Source organism: Akebia trifoliata, chromosome 1, assembly GCF_017979445.1.
Source record: "Akebia trifoliata isolate Shusen 1 chromosome 1, ASM1797944v1, whole genome shotgun sequence".
In the NCBI taxonomy this organism is placed as follows: domain Eukaryota; kingdom Viridiplantae; phylum Streptophyta; class Magnoliopsida; order Ranunculales; family Lardizabalaceae; genus Akebia; species Akebia trifoliata.
This window is the reverse complement of record NC_141375.1, coordinates 20,542,223-20,564,076: the sequence shown is the minus strand read 5'-3', so window position 1 is coordinate 20,564,076 and position 21,854 is coordinate 20,542,223. Positions and strand designations below refer to the sequence as shown.

General features: G+C 33.4%; 2 protein-coding genes across 2 annotated transcripts; both read left to right on the top strand.

Moving 5' to 3' along the window:
• Nucleotides 1-1,173: 1,173 nt before the first annotated feature.
• On the top strand, nt 1,174-3,968 carry LOC147410882 (fe(2+) transport protein 1-like). The gene is made up of 3 exons (XM_086447525.1): nt 1,174-1,875; nt 3,198-3,347; nt 3,459-3,968. Exons 1-3 carry the CDS (start codon nt 1,249-1,251, stop codon nt 3,762-3,764), a joined length of 1,083 nt encoding a protein of 360 aa, XP_086303651.1. The 5' UTR covers nt 1,174-1,248; the 3' UTR covers nt 3,765-3,968.
• Nucleotides 3,969-13,028: 9,060 nt separating this feature from the next.
• LOC147410881 (RING/U-box superfamily protein) lies at nt 13,029-21,609 on the top strand. The gene is made up of 4 exons (XM_086441159.1): nt 13,029-13,390; nt 13,495-14,202; nt 17,343-18,103; nt 20,856-21,609. Exons 2-4 carry the CDS (start codon nt 13,792-13,794, stop codon nt 21,235-21,237), a joined length of 1,554 nt encoding a protein of 517 aa, XP_086297285.1. The 5' UTR covers nt 13,029-13,390; nt 13,495-13,791; the 3' UTR covers nt 21,238-21,609.
• The last annotated feature ends 245 nt before the right edge of the window (nt 21,610-21,854 follow it).

Sequence of the window (21,854 nt, the reverse complement as noted above, 5' to 3'; positions counted from 1 at the left end):
CCTATCTGATACAATTTTATTACAAAAACTCCCTTACATTATCAAGTTTGATGTTGAACAAACCTTACTTTATGAATCAAACCAGCAAGACTAACTTAATAAGATTTCAAATCTTCTTAAGGGTTGTTAGGCGCACACGAATTATCAAATTGACAATCTAACACAGCAACCTTCTAGATTTTATGGAAAAACTCATTCAAAACAAAAACAAAAAAATCTTTTTCAGCTTCAATCGAAGGTGATGAAAGTAGATGGCTATCCAAATCCCAACTTTAAAACTAAAATTCAATGATAAAAATTAACTTACTTTTGGTCATTTTTATTTTTTTTTCAAAGTTCTTAGAATTTTATCCTTTATAATCCTATGACATTAGATCATGCTTTTGGATGCCACATATCGATGAGGTTAAAATTCACTCCAAGATATGTTAAGTAACAAATTAACCACATCAATTTAAATTTTATGATGCAGATCCCCAATTCAAGGTTTGTTGGATAACAAACTTCATAGAATAATTTAAGATTCCTTAGGATGGAGTATTTTTTTTTTTTTTTTTTCAAAGTTCTTAGAATTTTATCCTTTATAATCCTATGACATTAGATCATGCTTTTGGATGCCACATATCGATGAGGTTAAAATCCACTCCAAGATATGTTAAGTAACAAATTAACCACATCAATTTAAATTTTATGATGCAGATCCCCAATTCAAGGTTTGTTGGATAACAAACTCCATAGAATAATTTAAGATTCCTACGATGGAGTATTTTTTTTTTTAATAAAATGCAACAGTTAGGTCTGGAGGGTAAATCTCTCATAGAAATATTCCATGAAATAGGTAATGCTAAAGACAATCTTGAGGTCAACGATTGGAATTCTCCATATTTTAAACAGATGGGACACATCCTCACAAACCCAATGCAAGACGCCTGAGTTTGCATGCCATCCACACTCCTTTCTCATACTAAGGCCGGAAACATGCCTCTATGATTAGGTGGAACACGTGTAGAAGTGGGACACTTGCCACCTGTCACGTACGGTGGAGGTACTAGAAGGGGAAAAAAATTTAGTTGAGAGAGAGATTAAACTTACATTTCTTTATAATTTTATAATTCCAAGCACGGATAAGTACATGACATATGATGCAACAAACTTCTTTATATATAGAGAAAAGTTCCACCAAAGGACAAGCCCAACACAAAAGCTTTTCAAAGTTAGAGGTGAAGAAAAAAAACAACAACAAAGTCAATGGAAACTTCTATCCCCAACCTCATCTTCACCTTCTTCATCCTCATCTCCATCTTCTCCTCCAAAGTTCTCTCTCAATCTCAAAATACTAGTGATGATAAATCTCTAGAATGCCAATCTCAATCAGCAGGAGACTGCATAGACAAGTCAGCTGCACTGCCACTCAAGATCATTGCCATTGCCTCAATCCTTGTCACAAGCATGATTGGTGTCTGCTTACCTCTCTTCACGCGGTCAATCCCTGCTTTACATCCCGATCGAAACCTTTTTATCATCGTTAAGGCATTTGCCGCTGGGATCATCCTTGCAACGGGTTTTATGCACGTCTTGCCTGACTCTTTTGACATGTTATCGTCAAGTTGCTTGCCTGATAACCCTTGGCATAAGTTCCCTTTTACAGGATTTGTTGCAATGTTGTCTGCTATTGTGACGCTAATGGTGGATTCTATGGCTACTAGCATTTATAGTAGGAGAAACCATTCGGGCATTAAACCGGATAGTGAAGTCATCGGTGGGGATACAGAGATGGCAGTGACGAGGGAAGGTGTTCATTTCCATGGGCACCATCATGCCCCAGTGATTGCAAATGGAGGCCCGCAGTTGCTACGTTATCGCGTCGTTGCTATGGTAAGCTCTCTTAAATTTTTTTATCTATTATTATCATATCATTGCCATCATCATAAGTTTGAGGTGAGTTGAATGAATCTTGTTTCTTTATTGGATTATGTCTAGTAATATGCATGAATTATCATTTATATTAAAAAGGAAATTGAAGATATAAACAGATTCCAAATACAATTGTTCATGTAAAGAACGCCAATGACCCTATGAATACATGCCCACTAATAGGGAAACCCATAGAAATTAACACCATAAATGTAAATTCTTTTAGCAAAGGTGGTATCTCATGTTCCTGAGTCAATCACAAATTGTCATCCATACCTAACACAATAAGTGGTACGCCATTTTTATAATACATGTGCATACATCATCATCACTATCATTATCAACAACACTTTAACCCATTCAAATCTTCTTGGAGCCCTATCTCTGTGAAGGCGTAGTATGTATTTTTCATATCTTTTCTAATTAATTCTATCAACATCATTTAATGACAAACGTTCATGCTATAAAAGGTAAAATTCAAGGCACTTGACTACTTATCCTTTTTTTCCCACATTTTTTATTTTTTATTTTTGTATATCTAAGAAACATTACGTATGCCACTTTGTTGTTAATTTAACAACTTAACATGGTAATGAAATGATTGTGATTGATTTGAATAATCAATACATGAGTCCTAATAGGGGTTTTATATATAAATTACGTCAACCAAAATATAGAAAATTGCCATTTCGTCACTTTGAAAAACCTGCAATCTCGCTCTTCATGTTTTGGGAATTAAAACGAACAGTTAGCCGGAATGGTAATTTCATCAAAAGTTGATCATGTTTTGGGAAATTTCTCTTGAAATAAACCTAATCTGAAAGATTCTATAGATGCTAATGTCGTGGATTAATTTATACATTTCTAATTAAAAATACAAATTGATGTTTCCAACCCCAGATCTATTTCCCTTATGATCTCTACCACATGAACTTGGTTGTTATGATGAGATACAATGATGATGATTGGGTGTATCCCATATATTGTATTACATTACTTCACATGCTCTAAAGCATCAATTAGCATTTTCTAATTAGGTAATTATTAATTAATACTACTAGCCCTAGATATCTTTTTTTCTAATCTCTTCATTAACTTGCTGTGTATTACGAGAAACACCGATGATTGTTGGATGTATCCAATCCCATGGCATTAAATTATTACTCCACACATGCTTTATTATCTCTACTAAGCTTACACCAAAGTACTCATCATCAATGCTGCTATTGGTCTTTATTATACATGTTCAAACCACTTTTTTATAGTTTTGAAAACTGTTCTAGGTACTCGAATTGGGTATTGTCGTTCATTCAATCGTTATTGGGCTTTCGCTAGGAGCCTCAAACAATACTTGCACAATAAAGCCTCTCGTGGCTGCTTTATGCTTCCATCAAATGTTTGAAGGAATGGGTCTTGGTGGTTGCATACTCCAGGTGAAAATAAATTCCATGTTTTTTATATAATTAGCAGCTTCACCTTCAGTAGCTCACAAATTTAAATACACTTGCCTCTTACAATTCCTTCATCTCTTAAATTTTATTCAGGCTGAGTACAAGTTTTTCAAGAAATCTGTCATGGTGTTCTTTTTCTCTGTGACGACCCCCTTTGGGATCGCTCTTGGAATTGCATTATCAAAGGTTTACAAAGAGAATAGCCCTAGCTCATTGATAGCGGTTGGATTACTAAATGCTTCATCGGCCGGGCTATTAATCTACATGGCCTTAGTAGACCTCTTATCTGCAGATTTCATGGGACCCAAATTGCAAGGTAGTATAAAGCTACAAATCAAATCGTACATTGCTGTTCTTCTTGGTGCTGGTGGCATGTCGCTTATGGCAAAATGGGCTTAAGATTATTATCGCCAACGTGGCTTAATTAGTGTTAATCCTAGCTATTATGGCTAATGATCAACGAAATAATGTAAAAAATAAATATTATTTCAATTAACATTTTGGTATGTGAGCTCCAAATCATGCACGTTTGACTCACTCTCTTTCTCTTGTCCTCACATTTTGTAAAGAAAGTTGTATGATTTCTTTCTGCACTGTATAAGTTTGTGTCTTTCCCTCAAAAAAAAAAAAAAAAAGTAAGAATAGTTGTCTTCTCATTGTCTCATTAAAATGGAAGGGCGAAGTTGTTTGATGTAACATTTCAGTTGAAATAAAATGCTTTTTTGCCTTTTTGATGACCAAATGGGATTCTTTTCTTTTCAGTTTTAACTTGAAATACTTTTTTTTTTTCGGTTAATTTTCCAATAGTAGATAGTTCTTTATATGGTGAGGTCTGATACATAAGTTTGGAATGATTGGAATAAGTTAGGGGCATTCTAAAAGAGTCGTGATAATATGACTCACCAGGTGGCCTACTCAATCGACTCCCTGACGTGACAAGTTTGGGAACCGTAGATCTATAGGCCTTGAGATACACAATTGCACTTCCCCATGGAAAAGTGTATCCTAAGAGATTCAGTATCCCGAGGCATACAGATCTATGATTTCCAAACTTGTCCAAGTCAAGGAGTCGACTCAGTATGCCACGTGGTGATTCATCTTATCAGGAATCATTGTAAAAAAGTGTATGAGATGCATTCTACCTAGATTCTTGTTAAATAGAAGGGAAGGGCTTTGGATGGTAACCCTAAGGTTTAAGGCAAGAGCTTTTCTTGTATTGGAGGAGAAGGCTCTCCTTTGTTTCGCTTGGAATGGAGTACTTAATACAACTTGGTTTTGAATTTTGTCAAATAAAAACTCATGATCCAAAAATAAGTTCAGGTGATTCATGTCAGTACTAAGCCCACACACCCAATAAGATGGGTCAGCCCATAATTAATCAAGCTTCCAAACTCAGCAAAATGGGTTGACCTAAAAGTCAATTAGCCTAATGATGGGCCTAATTTGAAATTAGACCGATTTGACCTTTAAACCAACTAGACAAAACCTATTAAATTAGGAGTATAGTTGAAAAGGCAATTTATTCTAACCTATTAAATACCGAATCTTAGATCATTTAAAGAGGTCTTAGATCGTTTTCTCTCAAAAGATAAAAATTCTTTTCAAATAAAAAGAAGCTCTCAAGCGCTCCTCAAGAGAAGTTAGGTTATTTAATGGAGACTTGGACTCCAATTTTAAAATTGATTGATGTAAATACAAAAGTTTAACCTCTAAACCGCCATAGTACTTGAGTTTTGGAGTAACCACCATTCATAAATTCTTAAGTGCTAAAATCATTTTTTTGAATAAATGATGACTCCAAATTGAACCTAACCATCACATGGTGTAAAAAAGTTCAATTAAAAGATGAAGAAGGTGTTAGACACCCCATTCTACCCACCAAATTGATGGTTACCTAAGTGTCGGTCATATGTGAGGACGCTGGACTAGTTTTAAAAAACATTTAGTTAGTAAAAAAAAAAAAAAAGTGAAATTCAATGTATTGAATCTTAGTGATTTTAATGAGACTCCAATGAAAGTGATGGGATTTCATTATAAAAATAAAAATAGCAACAACACACTAAAAATGAAATTTTCACAACAATATTACTTTTCTTTTATGTAACAAATGTAGACACCTCAATTTGAACGGGTCCTCATGCAAAAATATCTGAAAAAATCACTTCAAAATCGAAATGGGCTTAAAGGCCAAAACCAAAAATATATTTGTTTTATTACAGATAAGGGCCTAAGGTCTCTTTGCTTAGCCCATAGGCTTGGAATGTATCACCTTTCAACCCAACTCAATCCTATACTAATCAAATCCAACTCCGCCCCCAAGCCCATTGGACCTAAAATAACCGTAAGTCCAACCCAACCCAACCCAAATCATTAGCCTACCTTAAGCCCTAACCTCAACCCAAGTCCAATGTCATACTCATAATCACCATCAATTACCACAAAGATTATCAAAATGAGACACATGTCACCACCACAACCCACCTCCTTAAGTCATTTACCCATCTACATCACCATTCTCCAAAAAGCTAACCAACCCACACCCATGTCTTAACCTACCCCCATCATTCTTTCCAAACCCCCTAACACAAGCCATTCCATGCCATTTCTCCCTAATCAACTCACCTAATACACACCCCTCACACGCCTTTTTGACACTTGTTATCATATTTTTCAACCTCTCAAAAATTTCAACAATCACCCCTTACACCACCATTCTTCTTATAGAACCCACTCCTTTTAACCCTACCTAACATTCAACCCATATGGGTTGAAAAATCTAACCCATCTGGGTGAAAAAAAAACCCACTTACACTACCTTCCACATGTACCCTCCCTTTAACCTTAAATTTCATATATCTTACTTATAAATCACATGTCATCCTACACCTTTTTGCACTTTCACCACATTTTACCCCTAAAAGACACCTCCAAAATCCTATAAAACTCCACATGCTCTCACACCCCCCCCCCCCCCGACTTAAACCCCTTTATCAAGCTCTAACTCTTAGCATTCAATCATTATCTCTCTCAATTCTAAAGTCCTTCAATTTTCTCATCACTCAACCCTCAAGATCAACAACTCAAGCCACTCAAGTCAAAGACAAAACACACTTCAAGAAGAGTAAAAAGAAAACTCCAAGAAGAAGAAAAACATGGTAGAGTAAGGATAATAAGAAAAGAAAATAACATTGCATCCATATTTTTTCTTCTTCTACTTCTCATTTTTTTCCCTTTTTTATTATTTTTATTTTATCATTTTTCTAAAACAACCCTAAGATGTAATAGATAGCCTCTTCTACTTCTGGTAAATTAAGCTTCGGCTCGATCAAAAGGGTAGTGGTTGAAAATCACTTTTCAAAACACTTCTTAAAAATACACTCTTGCACACACTACAAAATGTTTTTAGACTAAGACCTTGGGTCCTTTCCTTAAGGAAGTTAATACCACTAGAAAGTGCACCACTTGGTAATTTGCCACAAATTAAAGTGTCAAAGTACCTTAATTTCAATATAATCGATATAGACTTTTTCAAATCAAGAATTTTCACTTTGCCCATACTATCGAAGCTTGTCTACATTTTATTCCAACTTGAACTACCAAGAGTCATGGGGCTTTTGGTCTCATCACTGGGTTCTAGGATTAACCTGTCTCTACCATTAGTAGTTGTGGTGATCTAATCTCATGGCAAGATTGATCTTTAGTTGTTTACATGTTTAAAAGTTTGTAGAATATGTGAAAAACAGAATAAACACGAATCCAAAAAAAAAGAATTATTGGCAAGATTGCCTTGGCCCAGTAATAAAGTGTTTTAAGTGAATTATTGGGCCCATAGACCACTAAGCACATTTTGTCTTATAATTGACCCATAGTTTGGTGTCAGACGTCGTCATAAATAATTTTCATATTCTAATCGATTGAATATTAATGAATTGGTAATCAATTGAATAACATGTGAATTGTATTATAAATTACAAAACTAAGATTTTTGGTGAGTGTTATCTAAAATGGTGTTGTAACTCATGATTTCCTCATAGAAGAGAATATAAGCTAGACAAAGATAATTTTTGATGGAAAATTTTGAGTTCTTTTTTTTATTATGGATTGATTCATGAGTTCATAGATGAGTTATTATCTGATCTTCTTTAGGATATCTTGAATTGGTAATCATTTGAAATTTCTATTTTTGAGGATTTTAACTCTTTGAGAGTTTTTGGGAGGTTTAAATTTTAGGGGAAAGTTTACATACCAAACTATTTTTTTTGGTGATGGAGATTTGTTTTTATCATCTTCTGGGAGTTGTTATTGTATTAGAATTGGTTTATTAGAGTTGTACTTGGTTAAAAGTATTTAATTAGAATTGAATTAGAAAATTATTTTTTTGCCAAATAAAAAGCTTAAACGTTAATTATTTGAAAAATATTTTAAAACACCCTCTATATTTTATAGATTGAAAAAAAATGTATTATGAAAAAGTTTTAGAAAATTCTAGCAAAAAAATGGGTAATTTAAAAAATTCGTAAATAATTATGGATATATTTAAAACTACACATTAATGACAAAATAACTAAACGTGTCAAAATGGGTTAAGCGGGTTGACGCCCCTAACTCGGACCCGACCCATTTAATAATCATGATAGACAGGTTGATACTATTATGACCCAAATCCACTAATTTTATGTCATTTTTGAGTTGTGTTCACAGGTCGTGTTAAGATTGTCACCCCTAATTAGGATTGAATTGATTTTTGTTTATCTTAATTGATTTTTTAAAGTAAGATAATTAGAGAATTAGTTTAAATTACCTTTTTGTTTTATTTATTTAAGAATCCCTTGACTTTTAATCAAAGTCAAACTTGGTCTATACAAGGGTAGATTGTAATTTTATCATCTTCTTCAAATTAAAGATTCTACCTTCAACCTCTTAATTAGGTAAAATATTCCTAATTCTTCCACCTATAAGGTAAAAGCATTTATCCTCTTCTTCAAATTAAAGATTCTATCTTCTTCAACCTTCAAACCTCAAGAATAAAATAGGATTTTTCAAGAAGTAGTATAAGACCATGGGTTTTGTGTAGAAAAATGTAAGGTTTTGAAAATCAGGAGGTTAAGGATAAGGTTGAAGATAATAGATTTAAGAAGAATAATAAATGTGTTAAAAATAATTTATCCTAGAAGCTAAAGAGTTGTAAGATGACAGGTTTTTGAAAGGAAAAAAATCTATGGATTTTTTTAATTTTTGGCCACGTGTTGATGATGAGGACATCTAGGTCATTTTCTATTTGTCTTTAAGGAGGGAAGACTCATGTTAAACTAACTAATAGCAATCCAGTACAGTGTCCGGTTCCTATAGATAGGAATGGTGTCTACGTGACACATTTTTATTGGAAAATAAATACATTGGGTTAGTTTGATAGGAGGCCAATGTGTTTTAAACTCCAACCATGGCATATCACATGAAAGTTGTTCTTATTTTATAGGAACGGGACACCATATTGGATCCTAAGTTTAAATAAGTCAAGACCCAATATAGTATCTCATTCCTATAGCATATGAATGGTGTCTACTTGATGTGTTTTGGTAAGATTTTAAGGCACATTGACTTCCTAACCAAACTGTTTTTCTAGATGGCACACAATCCAATGTCTTTGTTTTCCAATAAACATGTGCCATGTAGACACTGTATTTGTTATAGGAACGGGACACCATTCTGAATTACAATTTATTGTTTAATTGTTTGAATCCACCAACTCTTTTTTCAAATTTTTTTTCTTTTCAGAATCTTATCGCATCATCGAGATCTCAGTACTAAATTTGCAATTAATAAGTCCATTTTTTTAAAAATCAAACATCGGATCAAATCTATCAATACTCAATGTTGAGTATAGTTTAGACCAAACAAATCAGTTCCCCCCAAATTGTTTCAAGCAAATTCTCATTTTATGTCAATCATGGGACAAATATTCAGACTCAACCAATTCAAACGATTTAAAATCATAATTGAAATCACAAATTATTGATCTACCTAATTTACCTAAAAAGATTCTCATATTTTTTTTAAAGTTGTGTGAGGTTTTTGGTCTAAGTAGCAGGTTACACAATTCAACAGTGTGGACCCCCGTGAGGACAACCTCGTCATATAATCCAAAAATAACTGTCATTTTCCTTTGTTTAACCACTGCTCTAAATAATTTAAGTATCATTTGGACTCCATTATCGAATCTTCGGTTCATGAAAATGTTAAATTATACATTTTTAAAAGAAGAGTAAGTCGGTAATAATCATTGTCATTTGTTCAACTCTCTGCACTGCCAGACCAGATGTATTAAAATTTCTATGGCTTATTAAAAAGTCAAATTAAGATGACATTTTTCAATGCAACTCCCATGTGCCTAGGTTTCCGATCCAATCATTTTTTTTTTCAATTAAACAAATGTTCCTTTTGTTTATCCCAGTCTCAGGGTTTTGGGTCGAAATAAAAGACCCGATCCGAAAAGAATTCAATCCAATATATATTATTGTTTTGGTTCTAGGTCAGTTATACTTACATCTGAGTCTGAGATCCAATCCAATAATCTAAGGGGAAATGTTCAACACCCTAAGCTTTACCCTACACTTTAACAAACGTATTTTGCTCTACATGGGTTAGAAGTTTTGGAATGGGCTGATTTTTTATGAGGATGATCTCTATGATTAGAAGATCATACTCACCAAAAATCAGCCCATTCCGAAATTTTTAGCCCCATGTTTACAAGTTGAAAAATCGTGGACCGTCCACTTTTTGTAAATCATTTTTGATAAGGTTAGAAGTTTTGGAATGAGCTGATTTTTGGTGAAGATGATCTCCTCACTATAGAGATCATCCTCACCAAAAATCAGCCCATTCCAAAACTTCTAACCCATGTAGGACAAAACACATTTGTTAAAGTGTAGGGTAAAGCTTAGAGTGGGAACGAGACCCTAATCTAAGTAAAACATCCAAAAAAAAATTTTATTTTTTATTAAAATACATTATAAGAATAAATATGATTTTTTCTTGGGAAAATTACTTAAAGGATAGAGGTGGAGGGATTCTTTATTAAATTGTCCTTAAGATTTGGGCAGTTTCTAAATAGTCCATTTTGTTTAAAAAAAAAAAAAAAATTCTTAATAGTCTCTCATTATTGTCGAACTCTCCAAATTTTATTTATTGTCGAGGTCAACATTTTTATTGTTGAGCTCACTAATTTTTATTTTTGAATTCTAATTTTTTTTTTAATGTCTAACTCAATAATAAAAAGTGGTGAATTCGACATTGGTAAAATCCACCCATCTTCATTTTTTAAGTTTTTTCGATTAAAATACATGAAAAAAATAACTAAAAACTTGAGATAAGGACTTATCTAGATGATTTCAAACCAAAATAATCATCATTCATTGATTTTCATACAAAAACGAAGAAAAAAAATGAAAAAAATCTAATTTTTTACAAACGTCTTTAGAAAGCTTAAAAAAATCATAGATAGAAATTGATCACTTCTTCCTTCTTAAATCCTTTCAATGAAATGGAGTCTCTAAAACTTGATTGGGATATTAAAAATCCAATTTTTTTTTTTTTTTCCAAAAACGAGAGATCAAATGGTTAAGACATTTAATCATGTGAAATGTAATGAATGGAATTCATGTACTGATTAGAAAGGAAAGTTTTACTAAATGAACTATTAAGACAAGTTCCAAAACTTAGGGATTAATTAGAAAGAAATCCCTCTGCCATGGTCCTTTAAGTAATTTTCTCTTTCATCTTTAATCATACATGTGTTATTCTAACATAATTAATATTACTAAAGAGAATAATGAGAATTTATTGATACATCATAGACATGGACGAGAATGAGAATGTGTGACACATGAACCAATCTTCTGATTCAAAATAATTCATTGACATCTAATACGGCCGATCATGAGAGAGCCATTGCATGAGAAAAGGTACTTAAATGATTAAAAGATAGGAGGTCTTCCATATAAAAAAATTCATGCAGTAAAGCATTATTGATTAAAAAACAATAAGAATCCTCATAAGAAAAAGATAAACTTGTAAAGTTAGATGCCTAATAATTGTCAAACTTAAAAAGCAAAAGATTTGATTAAAACAAAAGACCTAACTAAAAGAAAAATATAAAAGATAAGAACTAAAGTAATTGATTATTCATTTTGGCTTGTGTAATGATGTGAGAATGCATCCTAACTTGGCGTCGAAGTGCGTTTGAATAATATATACCCTAAAAACAAGGGGGATTATATGGATAAAACTTTAGACTATTCAATTTTATATTGAATAATTATTTTTAGTTTTAAAAAAAAAGAAAAACACCCAATTCTAATATTAATAACTATATTAAAAACCTAAAATTTTACTTGAATTAACGAAGTAAAAAAAATAATGTAGATTTTTCAAAAATCAAATCAAGTTTTAATTAAGTTAAATATGTCAAATAGAATGAAATTTTATGAGGATAATGTGAAAACCATTTTCGTCACACAAAAACGATAAGGATAGATGCCATGAAAAAATGAGAGCGGGCCCACTTAAAATTATGTGTCAATTTCAAATCGAGTCATTAAAACATGAGGGAATTGAACCTAAACCTCATAATTAGAATGTAAGTTCGGCACAAACCGAGATTACTCAAGGATAAAGCATGGTGGGACTTTAGGTTAATGAGTGTAAGATGACAAGCTACAATTAGTTTAAAGGAAACCAATTAATTTGGTTAGACCTCAATTCAGATTTAGAGTCTGTATCATATCAAAATCGACCTAAAGGAGATAAGAGTTCTCCCATACGTCAAGTACCCTCATTTATGACAAAAGACACATAACTTATCGAAACAAGAGAGTTTGACACGCCTAATCTTAAGGTACAAAGCAAAATTCATAAGAAGTGCAGAACCCGAGCTCATGGATTCATTTGGATTTCGTCATGAAAAAATCAACCTACTAAACTAAATGGAGAGCTAATTGAAACTCAACAAGTAAAATCTCTCTACAAGTCTACTGTTTATCTTCCTTTTAATTCATTCATTTATTTTTCTTTTATCCAAGTACTAAATAGATCTTCAGAGGATTGTTGGTAGGCACTACGCTGAAGCCCAACCTTCTCACATTCTTTTGTCCTAGAAGTCATAAAGGAGTTAGGAAGAGTCAGATCACCATCTTGAGGAGGAAGAGGTCGAAAGATTAAGGTCAAAACCAACATCATAAGAAGTTAATCAAGTCAACACTAACAAGGAGGAAAGTTGATTAGATCAAGCCTACAATCAGAAGAAAGTTTTCATCTCAAAGAGTAGAAATCCAAAAAACTCTCCACAAATAACGTCTAGGATATGTATACAATCCATTAGTGAGTTTATATCAATTTTTATCATATCTATAAAATCAATCTTTATAGATATTTCTTTCACTCTTTTCATACTTTCAATTTGAATATTTCTTCTAATCAAGATTATAGTTGACCATCATTGAAGATACTCAAATCATCCCAGTTGAATTTATATTAGTTCATCAGTTGCCGAAGTTATTCCTACAATTCCTTGAACATGTTCGTTTTAAATTTTACCGTTTGTAGTCTTTTAACTTATCCATCTCAACATCCTCATCTCTAGTATACTCTATCTTAACACACGATTCAATCCATTTGGGTTGAATCATCGGAATTTGATCAATCTGATTTTCATCGGATCAGTTCCATACTGATCCAAAATCCGATCCATTGCAGCCCTACTTCTTTGACTTGGGAATAAAATTATTAGAGAGAATGCCAGCTCAAGAAACAACCTTCCTTTCTCTTTACGCCACTAACATCAGCAGTAACAGTAACTGATTCTCACTGTACACATCTGAAGAAGCTTGTAGAATAAAAAAGGGGATTTGTCAGATTAGTGTTTAACACCACACAAATCATTCAGAGCTTCAAGATTAATACCAAAGAAATTGCAGAATAGAGAAACATGTTTCTCTTTAGGGCTTCAGTTGACGGGCTTCTTGATAATGGTAAGAAGGGATTAACTGATCCCATTTATTTATTTATTTTCGTTTTCTAGGAATTTTAACAAAATTTTGACATTTTTTTTTTCGATTTTTCATTGTTTTTGTAGAATTAATCATTGAAACGGAGCATCCAAACGATTTCTTTCAATGGGTTCTTGGTTGATTTGAAATTGAACGATTGGTATGAAAATCCCCTTTTACAACCAGTTGAACACAGATTGATTCTTTAGGGTTTGTGGTTGATGAACATAGTTTTGATATTGGATGAAATTGAACAAAACATAGGATTTGGGATTGATTCCTAGGTGAGGTTTCTTGATTTTGGCAGAAAGAAAGGTTGTTTTTAAAGAATTTAGGATTTGGGTACTTCTTCTTGTGGATTTTGGGATAAATTGGTATAAAAAATGGAGTTTAGGGATGAGTTTGGTGGTGGATCTTTTCTTGGGAAAGAGAAATTAGAAGAAGACGAAGAAGAATTCCGTAGCTGTTGCGGGGAGGATGATGAATGGAGGGAAACGGAGGAATCGATAAATGGAGTGTCGAAGGACCACGTAGAGGAATTTTGCTTGAAAATGTTCTTCAAGGGTGTATCAATATCTGAGGCCAAAGATTCAGATTCGGGGTTTTCTGGAATCGGGGTGATTATGGAGAGATCACTTGGGTTTCCTGTTATTCAAGTGCAGAAAAAGCTTGATTTCTATGTTGAGGAAACAGTGGCCGAGTATTTGGCTTTGATGGATGGTCTGGTGGAAGCTTTGCAGAATAATACTCGTCGGATCTTTGCTTTTACAGATTCCGAGCTTGTTCATGATCAGGCAAGTATTTTGTTATTTATTTATTTATTGTATAATATGCAGTAGTCTACATCTGGTCAGTTTTAAGTTTTTTAATTATAAATCTGATTATCATTTTATAACATTTATCTGTCGCATCTTAAGATTATGTATTTTTATTTGGGTAGTCGTTATTAGCGTTGTTTCATTTTCATGGATTTTTTTTTTATTTTTTTTTTAAATACTTCATATGTGTCTTCTTCAATTTTTTTTCTTTTTAAATCTTTTAATTTGTTTTAAATCTGTGCTGAGACTCTACAAATCTATGCCTGAATGGAATTGTTAATTTTTTGCACAAACCTAGTAATCTATCTGAAAAATATAAGAAGAAGAATGAGAATATGGTGGAATGAGTCTCTTAAGCAATCTTTTGCATTCTTCATTGATTCCAAAGCTTATATGATATGCATTTAAAGAAAATAAATAGCCTAATCCACGTATCCTTGTCAGGATGTTAACTCTATTCCCATCCCTAAATATAGCAAGTTATTATGAACTTATGTTGGGGTAAGGCTTTGATGATGATCATCATAGTATTAAATTGCTACATATTGCCATGAAATAAATGGAAATGTTTCCATTTCCACAAGGTTGATCTCTTCTCAATTCTCTCCACCATGAGCAAAATTTCTTTATGGAAGATTATATCATCCACGAATTGAAAATGGGTAATACTAGGAAACATTCTTTTGACCAAAAAATCTCTACTTCCTTTACCCTCTTAATCATACAGCTAAGAACCCCCACCATCACATTTTCTTAATCGTCTAGTGCTTTTAAAGAAATTGATTGGATAAGCATTAACAAGAACAGATTACAAGGTATGTGTTTTAATCCATTTGCTTTATCTGGGACCAAATCACCAAGTCTTATGTTATGGAATTTATAGTTGGAGAAATTCCAACTTGTATGGTAGTAAGCCTCCCAATGTCAATCTTTGCACACCACCTAAGAGGCTTGGCTTTATACTCTCATTTCCCGTAACAACCCATCTAGAATCTATCTTCTTGTCACTAAATTTCCTTGGGATGTAAGGATGATCATAGCCATAACCACTTCCTTTCTAAAAGCAAGAACCTTAGCAATGATTGTGTAAATTGCTTCAATTGAGCTGATGGGTCAATATCCTTGAAATATTTCACACTTGCTACTGAAGTTGATGAAGTCCCTCGTGAAGTGAGTAATTTTGCTCCCCCTTTAATCCGATGAGAATTTTATGACATTGAAATCAACTTCCAAGCACCATGGCGGGTCCTATAAGTCCTTAATATCATACATTTCCTCCCCATGTTGGGATATTACACATATATTTGATGGCCCTTAAGTACTTATGGAAACTCACCTAATTGAATCTTCCTTGTAACATAACAAGGACACCCAATACTCGAACAAAATATCGTCTACGAGGACAACTTTTTATCTTCAAAACCAAGATATGATCAGAATGCCTCATTTAAGGGATGCCACATCATCTACAATCCCTAGATTCCCTTACTTCAAGCATTGTTTGTTAATCAACCAATTCCATCTTAGTCTATTAGAGAATGATGATAAAAACATTTCTTCACCAAATGACACCTCATTGAAGGGATAACACACCATCTACAATCTTGGCATACCATTTCTTCAAACATGGTTTGTTAATTCATTGATTCCATCTTAGTCTCTTGAAGAGAGATGATAATACATTTCACCAAATACTTCATGTTACATCTTTATTATTGATTGTGGAGCCTCCTTACATTTAATAAAGAATTTCAAGCTTCATGTTAAAAAACATTACCTCATTCTCCCCGGCAAATCCTCACTATTGTCGTCACTTGTCTTTCTTCTATTCTATACCTATTAGGCCTATTATAAATTCCCTTCACTATACTCATTTATGATTTGTCTTTTCTTCTTGTAGTACTCATAGAGCACAATATCCTTATATATGCTATGCTCATTCTATGAATGTGTTGCTTCTTGACAGCCCAAAACAAAGCTTCATAAAGCATGGCTGGCTTTATTTGTCTTGTACAATTTTCTGTACTCCAGAAGTGCTCCATCACAATATCCACCCAATAGTAATCCATTGTTCTATAGTCACTTCTTAGGACTCTCTCCTTCATTTTGATTAATTATACCTAATCCTAATCTCGTCTCTAAATTTAACAAGTAACCATGTGATTACACAATTCTAAGTCCAAACTGTCATCTTATTGACTGGATAGAGGTGCACAATAATATTTTGCACCAATATTATTAAAATCGTACAATAGATAATTTAAGTAATTAATTTTAAGTCAAACCAGTTGAATTTTTTGTATGAATTCATTTAGATAATTACCATAAGATATTTATGCTATTGAAATCTTACTATTTGAGTTAAAACATTAGGCATATTTTTAGGTTAAAAAAATTACATCACCTCACATGGATATAAGCACTTAAATGGAAATACTGAAAAGTGATTTTGTTGGTGGGAGGTGCAAATTTGTTTGATTTGCCAATGAAGTTGATGATACGAGATTTTTTGCACTTTACAAAAGATCATTGTTTGTGTGACTATGAGTTCATGGTACATATTGGAGTTTCAGGTATACGATTTTCTCATTTTTTGTAAGTATGACATGTGTGTGTGCATGCATGACTGGGTATCTGCATACGTATTTCTGTGTGTGTGTGTGTGTGTGCGTGCATGTACACGTGCATGGATGCATTTCTGTGTATGTGCACATGCACATGTTTGTTTTGTGAATCTTATGATCCAATGATTTGAATCCCCATTTTCGTAAGCCTACTTATGCTTTTACAGTCCAGTTGATATTGTTTTGCACTTCTCATGTTTTTCAGACCCAAATGCATTTTGCAGAATGTAGACTTAGTTGCATAATAAGTGATGATCATGTAAATCATTTTTTTTTTTTTTTAAATCTCAGCTTTGCTGAACAAAACTTTGTATTATATCTATTTTGAAAAAAAAATTTGGAAGAATTTCAATAGATTGCCCATGGAAAGATTTGGATGTTAAATTTTACAACCCAGTTAACACAATTTGAGCCTTTAAATAATCATCCAAATAATATCAAATCATGTAATGTTCCTGAATTATTGTGCTTTAACAATAAGAATTTTTACAGATTGTTCATGGAGAGAGACTTGAGAATCAACTTCTAATAGCATTGAGGGAAAGAATTCTAGAACATGCCAGTAAATTGGAATGTTTTGTTCTCCAACTTGTTCCCACCATTGAACTTGAGAGGCCATTGCGATTAGCCCAAATAGCAATTGGCATTGTTTGTTTGTCTGCCAAGGGAGATGGATCAATCAAAGATTGTCCCATCTGTTGTGAGGAAAAGCTATCAACAATGATGATAACCATGAAATGTTCCCACAGTTTTTGTTCACATTGCATGAGAACTTACGTGGAGCAAAAGTTACAGAGCTCTCAAGTACCCATAAGATGCCCTCAATTGAGATGTAAGTATTTCATCTCCGCTAGTGAATGCAGATCATTTCTTCCCGTCACCTGTTATGAATTGTTGGAGAGAGCTCTTGTAGAAGCCAATTTTCTTGGCTCAGAGAAAATTTACTGCCCATTTTCGAATTGTTCGGTGCTGCTTAATCCTCTTCAATGCTTGTCAACAAGAGCGAGCTCGTCGAGTAATTCAGATACAAGCTGTGTTGAGTGCCCAGAGTGTCAGAGGTTTATCTGTTTGGATTGTGAGGTGCCATGGCATTCTTCAATGAGCTGTGAGGAGTTTCAGAACCTGCCCATAGAGGAGAGGGATGCTGGAGACATAACTTTGCATCGTCTGGCACAAAATAACAAGTGGAGGCGGTGCCAGCAATGTCGGAGAATGATCGAGCATACACAAGGCTGCTACCATATGACTTGCTGGTATGTGCAAACATCATTCCACATGGAAAATTTTACCCGTTAAGATTTACATACGAAATTGGCTAAAAACAAGATTACTCCAATTGGGAAGAAAAAGAAAAATAGAAACTTTTTACTTGTTAGATATCCTTCTTATAGCGATTCTAAGTTTAACTTACCTTTTCATCTATATTTATGTAATCTACACACTTTTGAAGAATACAACCCATTAGAGAGTTCGGTATGAAATTTGTTGGTTTTGCTACCAACTTTGTGGTTTAGTTACTTTGCAATAATTGGTAAAAAAGGAGTGAATCCAGATAAAATCTTGGGAAATCTTTCCTGAGATTCTCAACTCCAGTTCCTTTGACATATCAAAAGTGCCGTGTCCTGAGGCATATTCTTTAAATTAACAGGGGTAGAGAAGGACCATTGAGTGACCCCAAATCTTTGGGATAGGGCTTTTGGTGACGATGATGCTGAGAGAAGGGACAGTGGACATTATATATGGAAGATTAGAAAAAAATTCCTCAGAAATATTTCTGTAAAAAGAAACTCATATGCAAGGAGCAACCCAGTGAAGAAATTTTTGGAGGGTTAAGAGTTTCACATGTTAATCTAAGGAGTTCCTAAGAAAGAAAGAGCAGCTCTTGTTTGCTATTGCAATTTTGGAAATGGTTGAAGAAGAATAAAACTTGTAGGTTGTTAGATGGTATCAGAGTACCTTGCTGCCTTTTTCTCATGACTAATAAGGGAGAGTTCTTGTCAACCTTTTCAATCTGATGCTTTCCATCAATTAAGAAAGAAATCTTCCTGATAAAGCAGACCAAGTCAAATTCTGATCGTAATTCTAAGCTAAATTTTTATTTTGAGATGGTCCTGATCATAAAACTCAAACCTCTTTTTATTGTGGCATATTTGCATTTTATTTATTTTGGCTATTAGGGCATTTTAGTAACTGTTGCCTTTTCAATTCACTTAATTTATAAGTAAATTATGTATTATATGGACTATTAACTTTTAAAAATGCATCTTTACCTTTTTTATTGTATCTAATAAAATATCAATACTTGGAAGTTATTATAATGTAAATAGTTATTCTAATTTTACCATAAATGAATGTAGGGATGAAAAGTTTGATTTCCCTAAATTTCAAAAATATTTACATACTGTCAATGTGATGATGCATTTTTATTCTGCAAATTAAAATTTCGGTGTAGGTAAACTATTCTCTAAAAATTAAGTGAAATGAATAGTGATTTGGAAACTTTGCAGGAAAATAATTTTAGTTCCCTTGAGATGTCAATACTTGGGTAAAAGGGAAATAGTTCTGGACTTTTTTGGGAATTTAATACCTTGACTCATAACATCATGCCCTAGGTAAGGGAATAGGCTGAAAGGTGTGGCTCACTCTAGGGTCCCCAATGATTTTGCAAATTTAATCACCCAATTGCGTGTGAATGTGTGGAAGGCATCAAGTTTTGGGTACCAAGTACCCATATTTACAATTGTGCCAAATGTTGTCTATAATGCTTTCAGACAATGAGGTGTGAAGCAAGGCACACAGTTAGTCACTGCCTCAAGGCATAAACCTATAGACATAAAGCATGAGCCTCATGCGCATGATATTTTTTAAATAAAAAATATGACATATATTGAATAATTAATAATAAACAATTAAAAGTTAGGATAGCCACCACATATTCCCAAATTTCAAACTCACATAATTAAATTCTAATTTTTATCCATTCCAATAAATAACAATTAAAATATTATTATTTTATATTTAACAAAAATATATTTATATTTGAATAGTTGAAAATTTCTACAATAAATAGCTATGTTTATGGTTATTGAAAAAATATAACTAAATATTATTTTTTTTCAATAACTTCCTTTTGTATAATACTAAATGCTACCAAATTTATTTTTATAAATCAAATTCACTCAACGATTTTCTTTGCATATATAACTACTAGAGTTTGCCCATGCCTACTAGCACGGGCATCCTCTTTGGGGTTAATAGGAGGGTGGAAGAGGGAAAGGCAATAAAGCCGGAGGCTTATTATTGGAAAAGGGGTAGTAGAAGAAAGACAATAAAGTTGGAGGTGTATTATTGGAAATGGGGTAAAAGAGGAAAGAGAATAAGGATGGAAGGGTATTCTTGAAAAGGAAGAGAAAAATGAAAGAGAATAAAGTTAAAAAGTTTTCATCGAGGTTCGTAGTGAAATTAAATCTCAACCACTCTTTATGTGGGGGATCAAAGGATTGGGGACAACCGTTGTGTTTTATTATATAGATTCTGAATTTAATATTAAATATGTTAATTATATGGCATGCTTAGAACAACAAAGAAATGGAAGTAAAGAAGAAAGAAAAGAAAAATAAAAAAAGAAAGGGAAAGAAATTATTCGAAAAGAAAAATAAAAAGATTAATGTAAGGCATAAACCTTGGCTAAAAGGCATACTGAGGCGATGCCTTTTGCAAGCATCTTGGTCTAAAGCTTGTGACTATTATGTTTCAACTTTATATGCTTCAAGGCATTTTTAATGAGCCTCATCCCGAGGTTTACATGCCTCTGAAAGCATTGGTCTATCTGGTTCAGAGTCCCGTGTGCGTATGTGTGTGTACATACTTATTTTGCTAGGAAAGTGAGGATTAGTGGTCGATAATTAGAGAGTGAAAGCTGTTTTTGACAGTGTTTGTACCCATAACATGGGTTTTCAGTAAATCTTTTGAACTTAAGATCTGAAACATGTTTTATGTTTTCAGGTGTGGGCATGAGTTCTGCTACTCATGTGGTGCTGAATATAGGGATGGACAGCAAACATGCCAATGTGCCTTTTGGGACGAAGACAATTTTGAGAATCTGGCTACCCAATCTAATGACAACTCAGGACAATGGGGATGGGACTCTTTTGATTCACTTCCCACAGTTATGGATTCATACACGGATCAAGAACGATCACAATTGGCACTGATCCAGAGGTTTCTTGCTGGGGGTTTTGGTCCAAGTGATCATCAACCTTGTCAATCCCCACCCCGATGTGCAGACTCCTATCTTGACACCATAAAGGATCTTCACCAGCTTCCTTGGCTTGAGAGATTCGTTTCTGTGATTAGCGATAGCTACTATGAAGATTATACACAATGAGTGAAGAGAAAGATTCTTCCAGGACTCAATATTGTAATAAGGTGCCTACTTGCCGACATGTTTTAAATGGAGGTAAGATTCTCACTCTCTTTCTATTTCCATTTACACAGTCCGAGTAGAACAAAAACTGTGTTTTATATGTTTTTCTCCATAGTTGACATATGCCAGGAATCCTCAACCTGGTCTCCACTCTCTTAGGATCATGTCAGTAAGTCGTACTCCGGGAAGGTCTCGTGTATATTTGATCAATTAGTTCTCGAGAGATTATGATTACGGTTTACCCATTCAATGATCTTGGAGGAAAAATTCGATGAAACAAAGATACTTTTTTTATCTTTTTCTTTTTGTTTGTTATTTAGTATGGTAATAAATGTGTTCTTGAGGTACCAAAGTACTTATATTTGCTTAGTGGGCCTATATTTGATGATATATTAAACTGATGCTAGAAATGAATACTACACAGATACTTGTTTTTCTTATTTATTATTAGTCGTGATAATCTGACACCCTTTTTTCAGACGCCCCTTGTACTCCCCCATCAGAGAACAGTAGATCTTTTGCTTCGGGATACACAAGAAAAAGATTTATGGTTCTGTAACTGCCAGATCAGGGAGCGT

Excerpts from the sequence above, each read along its gene's own strand:
- LOC147410882 (XM_086447525.1), top strand. The coding sequence starts at position 1,249 with ATGGAAACTTCTATCCCCAACCTCATCTTCACCTTCTTCATCCTCATC. Across the intron at positions 1,876-3,197 it reads GTTATCGCGTCGTTGCTATG|GTACTCGAATTGGGTATTGT; the intron begins GTAAGCTCTCTT and ends AAACTGTTCTAG. Across the intron at positions 3,348-3,458 it reads TTGGTGGTTGCATACTCCAG|GCTGAGTACAAGTTTTTCAA; the intron begins GTGAAAATAAAT and ends AATTTTATTCAG.
- LOC147410881 (XM_086441159.1), top strand. The coding sequence starts at position 13,792 with ATGGAGTTTAGGGATGAGTTTGGTGGTGGATCTTTTCTTGGGAAAGAG. Across the intron at positions 14,203-17,342 it reads CCGAGCTTGTTCATGATCAG|ATTGTTCATGGAGAGAGACT; the intron begins GCAAGTATTTTG and ends GAATTTTTACAG. Across the intron at positions 18,104-20,855 it reads TGCTACCATATGACTTGCTG|GTGTGGGCATGAGTTCTGCT; the intron begins GTATGTGCAAAC and ends TTATGTTTTCAG.